Raw genomic sequence first — 9,314 nt, forward strand, 5'->3', positions numbered from 1 at the left:
GGGTTATTTTACTGTGAAAAAATATAAGCCCCTAATCAATTCTAGAATAGCTAATGAATCTCCTAAAAAGACCACTTCATTAAGTTGGTTTTGTTAATCTAACGCAAAGATACAATTTTATAGTTCCAATCCACTAGGAACTACACATTGTCTAGTGTCCTTTTGCCACACCAATTGTGTTATGTTAAAACCTGAAATAAAGCTAGCCGACAAGAAGATCAGGGCATTATGTAGTACATTATGTAGTATATAATTTCTCTGGTCACCGAGGGGGGTGGAGTGATAGGACCAGAAGGAGGTAAGCAAAGCAGGAATTGGGACACTTTTTTTCAATTTTGTTTAAATAGTTGCCAAATACGTTAGTTTTCCTGCTGCATTCAAGTTACTCTATAAAACTCTGCAGCAGCTTGCATAATTATGCTTTTCACAAATTGCGAGTAAACAAACGTAGCACAATTTCATGATTTGACAAATGCCTGCAATTTGACAAGTACTCTCAATCTTTTTCGACCTCCCAGGCATTAAGACTGAAGACAGGATAGTTATTTCCAACACACAGCAAACAATAACTTCAAATTGAAAAACAGAAGCAAGAATGATCTTGCAATCTCTTTCATTTTTTTATCTCTTGCTTACAGGAATATCATGCAACAACTTTTCTTCTTTTCAATGAAGTTTTTTTTTTTTTTTTTTTTGATCAAACCAATTAAAAGTAAGGATTGATCTATTCTTCTGGCGACAGTGAACCAGTTCTGGATGTTAAGAAGCAGCAGTTGTCTGCCGGTTCTATACAGGTCAGGAATAGGAGCTGAAACCTATTGAGTCACATGAGGAGCCTCCAGTCTATCAGAGACAATGAACTTCAAACAATTGAACTCAGCTCTAACTTTGAGATGAGAGACAATGGTATTTCAAGGAAATAGGAGGCAGTGCAAATGATCCTAGTCCCCTCTTGACTGCCTCACCTGGCGCCTTCTCTTTTTCAGATCAACAACAATGATTGAAATGTTATCAGAGCTGTTTCTGCCATATGCTATTTCTTGGAGATTATCAGCAACGGTTTGTGCTGGTGAAAAACCATCAGATGATGATCTGCGCCACCTTCTTAGTATCCGGCGAGCAACTTCTCCCACCTCTTCATTTGTCATGACATCCCAAAGACCATCACTTGCCAAAATCAAGCATTCATCCTCATCAGCCCTAGTCATGAAAGTAACCTCAGGCACCGGTATTATCCATGGCCTTAAATAGCGATCACCTAGGACATGAAAGTAAGCTGCAATGAAATTCAGTAACTATTGTCCTTCTAAAGTAGTTAGCCAAAAAGGCAAGATGGATTCCCAAAAATTCTCGAAGGAGCATGTTTGATATTTCATATTTTGAGTTTATTTACGAGCAATGAGCCTTCCCTGATAGACAACAAAAAAACAATTAAACCACCACTAGAAATTAAGAACACAGAACCTTTTATAGAGTTTTCTTCCTTCCATGTAGAAATCAGGCCGTTCAATATCATATTCCTTTCTAATTATAAACCAAAGCAACAAGTGTTGGTGATTCAACAACAAGAAGAACCCTCTTTCTTATTAAAAAAAAATAAAAACCACTAAGAATCCTCAAAAGAGCGTCAATTATCTTTAAGGACAAACCCAACCAACAGCCTATGAAAATGGATAGGATCCAGGATGCCTGTCATAGCTGCACTATAGTTATAACAGACCAACAATAATGTTGTCAAGTACTTGTTTCGAGGATGGTGCATCAAGGAAACACCACAAGACTCGCAAAACTTCAAAAAGTGCACAACCACCAGAGATTCACATAGCAAATACAATTCTTCTATACCATACCATCAAAATAATGGGAAAAAATGTCATTAAACGATTTACAGAGGGATGATCGGATCAATTTGCAAGATTTTTAATGATACATTCAATAAAAGACCTACTTATTCGTAATAATTTTGAAGCAAAGTGATTTATCAATCTTTCAACAGATAATGAGACAATCGCACCAGGATCTCATTGTTGTGTGCAATTCAAACAGAAAACACTTGGCTTTAAAGTTGTCAATCACCCTAAGACACTGATGAACAAGTTTTCTGATCCAGTATAAACAGCATTACTGATTGAGATGTGAAGTCATGAAAAGGAAACAGCAACAAATACATGTTTTCAAATATGCTAATCAAAGGAACATTACATATGACCCAAAATATAAGTGCATATGTGTGCTTGTGTTTACCTAGAATAATATAGAATTCTATTTTTGTGTGCAGACAGGTGGTCAATTACAGTACTATATATGAGGACTCAAAGAAACATAATATTATTTTGTCATAGCAATTCAAAACTACGAGAATTCTTAGTCCAAGTGTAGAGATTGACAATCCCGTGAAACTTGTGAAATTTAGTCTTCAGCACAATAGAAGAGGCATAGCTACCGGAAGAAGCAAGATAGCATAGTCATGTCTACCATTATACAATGATTAATCAAAGATAACTCAATAAAACATGCAAAAGAAAAATAAATGTTCTACAAAAGATGAAGAGGATATTTAATATGAAGAGACTTGTGGATAGAAGAAAACCTATAGCTCTGGACATAGCAAGGACTCCAAGTACCCTAGCACCATTCCAGTTTATGACTCTCCCCCCTTGTCCTTCAATTCTCATTAGTTCGTCACTTCTGTCAGGCTGAAAAAGAAACAATATATGTCCTAAATCTTGTTAATACGAGATAAAATTGTGTTTTGAACGAGCACCTAATATGTATGTGTACATGCTGTAAACAAAGTATTTTATGCCCTCTACATGCAAATGGACAAATTGACATTTTGAATGTCTTGCAGTTGTGAAGCCTTCCATTTAACCTTAGAAAGCACCCAAAAATATGCGCAGAACACTATATTGGAGAAACTTATACTCTATTTTACATTTCATATATCTTAGAACTCTATTCTTCATTTTATTCAGGTGCCATAGGTGATGTGTAGAAGTAAATGCCCTGACAAGTGCAGAAGACTAAGGGGTATCATACAGAAATTTACAGTCATCCGGGTGACCTAAAATAAGGAGTGGTGATGATTTAGATAAAGATATCAGTTCCAGTAATAGAATTCTTTGGAGGGGAAAGCAGGTAAACACTTAAATGAATAACTTTAAAAAATAATGCACAGAAAGCATTAGAAGATTTAGATATAACCTTTTGGTCAACAGTAAGAGGAATAGCTTCAGTTCTCCGAAAAAGTACTGCCCTGGAGTCACCACAGTTGGATGTAATAATCTGACAACCGGATAGCACAACAACGACTGCTGTTGATCCCACCAATTCGGGTGCAACTCCCTCAGTCAAAACCTCATTGTCAGCCCTCCCAAAACCACTAGAAAATGTAGCTTCCCATCTTCTCTGCCATTCACAACCATCAATTGTTTGATCACGATCCCACTCTTCTAGTATAACTTCATGCATTCTCTCTTTACAGAAATTAGCCACCTATAAATTACAAACCAAAACATAGGATCGATATATATGCTTGAACACGTATAAATTCATTAGTGCTAAATTCTAACAGGGCTACAAAAAGGAAAATTATATTTCTCTAGAGATCAATTTCATGATACATGAAATTATCTTATAAGGAACTATTTTATGATTTTTTTTTCAATTCAATTTCCATCTTATAAATTTGTATAAATACATCACATATTAAAATATTATTATTGTATAATACCTAAAGAAATAATGCTTTATTTTCCTCAAGAAAAGATTATCTTTTCCTCAATGCCTAGTTCAAAGGTTTTATAACTCAAAAGCAATATTATCGTTACATTATTATAATGAATAATATTGTATGTCTTGTTGAACAACAATTTCACTTTTTCCTTTAGGTTTTTGTTAATATTTTAAAAAATAAGTCCATCATTTCAATTTTTCATTTCAATTTTTAGATATAAAGACAATACAAAAATTAATGTATATTTTCTTTTTCTTGAAACTAAAATATTTATAATGAGTGGAGAAAATATATTTGTTTAAAAAATATTTAAAGGATATGTAAAAACCATGATTAAACAATATATCAAGAAAAAATGCTCGAGAAACATATTATAGGCATAAAATAAATATTATCTCATTTTACGTTATCTTATCTTTACACAAAGACAAGAATAACAATTTATTTCTATCCATTTTACCAAACACATATTAGTCATGTCTCCAAGATCTTGTCTCCTACAACCTTGTCCAAATAATTTCATCTCATTTATCTAATTTCATCTCATTTATCCTATCTTTTTATCAAATGCTATTAATATAATCTCAGAGAAATCATAAGTTGGTTAAAGAAGGATGTGCCTTCCTTGATTTTCAGAATTCAAACATTAGGGTTAAAATCCTTCTAATACATTAGGCTAATGCGGGGGCGTGTGTGTTTAAGATCATCTGAAAAAAGACTTTGTATTGATTGACATGCAAGTTGATCTACACTTGTCGTTAAACAAAAAAAAAAAGCATTACCAACCCTGGGGGGTGTAGCTTAATTAGTCAGGCCCTAGATTTGCTTCCTAGAGGTCACCAGTTCGAGTCTCACAAACCTCAGGTCTACTAGAGGCTTACTTTGCCATTAACTTCAAGGTCCGTTGCATTAGTCGAGATGCGCGCAAGCTAGCCCGGACACCCACGTTAATCCAAAAAAAAAACAGCACTACCAAAATATTATTATTGAACACATTCTCATGACTTTGAAAAGATCCGAAGTAAGTGTTTGCTCTCTTTACAATGAAATTTAGAAATTTAAGAAATAAAGTAATTAATATTTTAAAAGTATAACCAATCAAATATATTTATATTCATGATTTTTCATCACTATTATATAATTTGCTTGCTATGTCACTGATATATCAATTTTGTAGCATAATTAAATTGATCTTTCATATAATTATTTGTTTATTGTTAACAATATTTTACTAAATATGATGTTACTTTTAATGACATGATTTAAAATTTATCTATAAATACAAATATCTTAGTATATGACATAATATTTTATTTTTTATTATTTAGTATTTTACTTTATTGTAAATGTTAATATCCCTATTTAAAAGATTAAATTGCAAGCCATAAAAACTTTGATAAAGAAAAAAACAAAGAGAAAAAATAAAAATAAAAAGACTAAATTGAAATAACATATATATATATATATATATTAAAAATCAATGGTTAAATTGAAAACAAACATAACTTCAAGAAAAGAAAAAAATGACTAAAAACCAGCAATCAAAACTCAAAGGTCTGAATTTAAAAAAAAAAAAAAAAAAACTGACGACCATAGGGTATTTACAGGGGTAGGAGAAATGAAGGGAAAAAAAAAAGATTGTTGATAATACATTGGCTAGATTTAGAGCACATGCGCCACCTATAATGGAAGAGGAGATAGTGAAGAATAATCCAAGATGGCGAACAACTATTTTTGACAACCGGAACCGCCGCACAAGCCAATGGCTTTTAAAATAAAAATTATTATTTTAATAGTAAATTATGTATCTACTCTCGATCAAACTTACAACTAACAAAAAGAATGGAGGTTAAAAGACTAAAATGCACCTGACGATGAATTAAATGTCTTGCATTTAAGAGTTTATGAGTAATTCTACTATGTATAAAAAAAAAAAAAACTAAATACTCTACCCGACACCATTTATTTATTTTTGCTCTTAGAGGCATTTTAGTTATTTTACTATTTATAAAAACATTGACTGACTAACAACACCCCAAAACAAATCAGTGATTTGTAATGACATGTGAACCCTATGAAAATACCAAAATACTCTTAATTCAAAGGCATTCATTTTTTGTGGGAATGACAAAATAGTCACCACACTATAGTGGTGAATAGAAAAACATGAAGGGTACTACAATAAAACTCTCATGCCTTTTAGTATATTTTTTATATATGTGGCATGCAAAGAGACTATCCATTCACCGCCCACATTTGCTATTTCTACCAAAGAACTAACCTTGCTCTACATATAGTTATATACTTGTGGGTTCCGCCTTACGTACTTTGCAGTTTTTTATCCACCTAAATTTAGATGAGAAAATAGCAAGGTGTTGAGTTTTTTTTAAAAGAAAAAAATTAGATAAATGAATCTTTTTTTAAGCATGTACTAATTTAAGAGGAAAAAAAACTTCACGCCACGCTTCTCCAAAAATCCTAACATACCAATTTCTGTTTATCCATTCACATAGCTGGAATGAATCTTTTGTTTTCCAAAAAAGAAAAAAATATATTTTTGTTAATTAACACCCTTTAAAAATATATATTATCTAGATAACATAAACAAAAAAAATTTGACAGACTAACATAGTTTCATGTCATTATTAAAAAACATGATGTTTCAAGATGCTAATGAATAACATAGTATTTAAAAGAATTTGTTAAATAGACATGCACAAATTATAATACGGAGATATGAGAAGAAAAAAATCTCGAAAACACATCAAAACTGAAATTATAATCATTAGTACTATCAAAAAAGATTTCAACGTGACAAATCCAATGACACTAAAAACAAATCACCAAATATAATCGGAGTGGATCACACTCTCCCTCTAAAGACAAGCAAGCAATTATATGGAAGAAAAAAAAAACACGATAGTACATAGAAGTTTTGATCACGACAACACTAGTATCATCAAAAAGAAAATTTAACAACACCAAGAAAAATCTCCAACAAATATCAGAGTGGATCACACTCTTTATTAAAAAATAAATGAGCAATTACAATGAAAGAGAAGGAAAAACAAATTGAAAACAAGACTTTGAATGTTAGTGAAAGCTTTGATTGCAACCCCCTTATCCTTGGGTGAAAAATGTAGTCAAACTTCAGTTATCGTCCATTCTTAAAATTATTAGATTTATCTTATCATAATTTTTTTTTATATCAACATTTTCATAATCAAAATTTTAGTATACCTCTAATATCTTTTTTTTCTTCGAATTTATATCAGCTCGTTTAATAATTTTGTTGAAACACCATATTTTCACAAGCGGCATTTAAAAGTATTATGTTTTGCAAACATAGCATGCACCATATTAGGTTTAAAAAAATAAAATAAAATAAATTCAAACCATGTTATTTTGATAATTTTTCAAAAAAATAGTAGTAATTTATTAAAAATATTTAAAATGCTGTGACGTAGGATGATGCATATGTGATGACGACCCCCACAGACACTCGTGACGCTAGACACGCTTCTTTGATAACATCAAACGTCTGTCGCTTCTAGATATATGGACCACTCTAAACCAGATGCGTGTCTTCCCACGTCAAATCTCATTGAAATACAAATAAAAATGCTCCACAAAATTATTAGAGCTAAATACCACGTTTAGAGCGATTTGATCCAAGAACTATACTATCTTTATTTAATGAAAAACAAAATGCTTCATCCCCCTTGTTTTATGATCGAATAATTTCATTTCTTACAAAATTATATTACCAGATATAAATAATTATATTGAAGGTTTTAGTGTATTTAGTATTTTACTAAACGATTTGTTATGAAACGTAAATATACTGCAGACTGTAGAGTATACGTACGTACCTGAGAGCCACCGTGACCGTCATAGACACCAAAGAAATGGATGGGAGAGATCTCGGAGGAAGTTCTAGAACCAGGAGCCGTACAACCTCCAACGTGATTGCACTTGCGAGACATAAAACTCGGGATAACGGCAACTGCATCCTCCATCTCCTTCCGCCTCCCGATTACTGACGTGTAACCCCAGCTCACTCCTTTATTATTCCTCCCTACACACTTCTCTCTCTCCGTCACAATCGCCATCATATTTAACTCCTCCCTCGCCAAATCAATATCCCTCGGTACCACTACGGAGGTTGGAATCTCGCCGGAGCTCCCGCTCGTCGTGGAAATATCACCCGAGCTGATGTTATTTATAGAACCCTCCGCGCTGCTTAGCATGGAGGAGATTCCTGAGCTCATTGAAGCTAACTCCAGGTCGTCTCTCTCGCGTTGGCCTTTATTTGAACGGTCCATGTAGATCGGTGTGAGTGAAAGGGAGGAGAGAGTTTGGGAGAGGAGATAAAAAGAAGAGGGAAATTAAGACAGACAGGAGAGTGACACGTGTTTGGGGAGATCTGAATCGATTACACACGCATCTTGAGTGTACTTCTTCTCATAAAGAAAAGAAATAGAGAGTCAAGTCAATCATATCAATGGTGTAAATAAGTCGTACTCACTGTCTTTTTAACGATGCACCGCCACGTGTCTACTGGTGGTGCCACGGTGGTAGACTTTTTGATGATGCTAGCTGAGAACGAATTAAGGGAGAGGGAGAGGAAGACTCTCTGCTTCGGTATGTATATTTTGCTACAAACAATTCGTGAGGTGTCAAGTGATGAGGAATATAGGTACTTGGTAGGTGGACCCCAAAAGAGGTACGAAGTTCTACGTGGCAGGTTGGAAGGAAGGTGGGACATTGTTATTAGGTAGAATTTGACTTTTTTTTAATTTTATATATATTGAAATGTGCTAAATTATGTCGGATTTTAATGTAAGGAAAAGCTGTGGTACCCTAGCCTAGCCTAGCTCGCTAGTAATAATGATAATAAGAACGGATGAATTACCAAGTTAGAATTCGTCTTTAATTAGGCAATTAAAAAGTAAGATCTAACGGTCTCAAATTGCCAGCTCATTTGGGGTCGTACCTCAACGTTTAGGGAAGAGATGGTGGAATTTAAATAAAAAACAAATGACACAGTTACAAAAACATATTTTTTAGGAAATAGCGTTTGAAGCAAGGTTATTCATTTCGTTTCTATAGATATTTTATTTTTTTAATTGGAATGAAATATTTTAATTTTGAAATATTTCAGCATGCTATTTTAAAATTGTACTGTTTATATATATATATATATATATATATATAATTCAAATTCAAGATAAATTAATTATAAATAATGCAATATAAATACAATACCAAACAAATATAATTTTAAATTTTAAAATATTTCTAAATAATCAAGATTAAATAGATCTTTAACTTAAAGTAATTCAACTTAAACAAAATATCAAAATATTATGAAAGTAAAATGTTTTAACAAAAATATTTTAAATATAAAACTAGGTCAATGTTATCAAGTAACTAATAAAATCTCTCAAATTCCTACAAAATATAAATATGAAAAAAAACAACATGAATATAAACCATATATATTAGTGATAAATCTAATTTTAAAAAATTAATATTATTGTTATTGAAAATAGTAATGGAAAAGAGTTTTTTTAAT

The 9,314-nt window shown here is 32.3% G+C and overlaps 1 protein-coding gene across 2 annotated transcripts; it reads right to left on the reverse strand.

Annotated features, from left to right (window-relative positions):
• Positions 1-541: 541 nt before the first annotated feature.
• Positions 542-8,301, reverse strand: LOC118030226 (probable protein phosphatase 2C 6). 2 transcript variants are annotated; one of them, XM_035034248.2, is made up of 4 exons: positions 7,609-8,301; positions 3,205-3,495; positions 2,591-2,696; positions 542-1,276 (listed from the first exon to the last, which is right to left on the reverse strand). In XM_035034248.2, exons 1-4 carry the CDS (start codon positions 8,059-8,061, stop codon positions 942-944), a joined length of 1,185 nt encoding a protein of 394 aa, XP_034890139.1. In that variant the 5' UTR covers positions 8,062-8,301; the 3' UTR covers positions 542-941. The 2 variants fall into 2 exon arrangements, with proteins under 2 accessions (XP_034890139.1, XP_034890140.1); XM_035034249.2 differs by having other exon boundaries at positions 542-1,258; positions 7,609-8,297.
• Between the last annotated feature and the right edge of the window lie 1,013 nt (positions 8,302-9,314).

Source organism: Populus alba, chromosome 12 (assembly GCF_005239225.2).
Source record: "Populus alba chromosome 12, ASM523922v2, whole genome shotgun sequence".
Taxonomy (NCBI): Eukaryota; Viridiplantae; Streptophyta; class Magnoliopsida; order Malpighiales; family Salicaceae; genus Populus; species Populus alba.

Bases quoted from the DNA above. Each gene is read 5' to 3' on its own strand.
- LOC118030226 (XM_035034248.2), bottom strand. From the start codon at position 8,061: ATGGACCGTTCAAATAAAGGCCAACGCGAGAGAGACGACCTGGAGTTA. The intron at 3,496-7,608 runs GTACGTACGTAT...TGTAATTTATAG, and splicing joins ACGGTCACGGTGGCTCTCAG to GTGGCTAATTTCTGTAAAGA. The intron at 2,697-3,204 runs GTTATATCTAAA...TTTCTTTTTCAG, and splicing joins CTCTTACTGTTGACCAAAAG to CCTGACAGAAGTGACGAACT.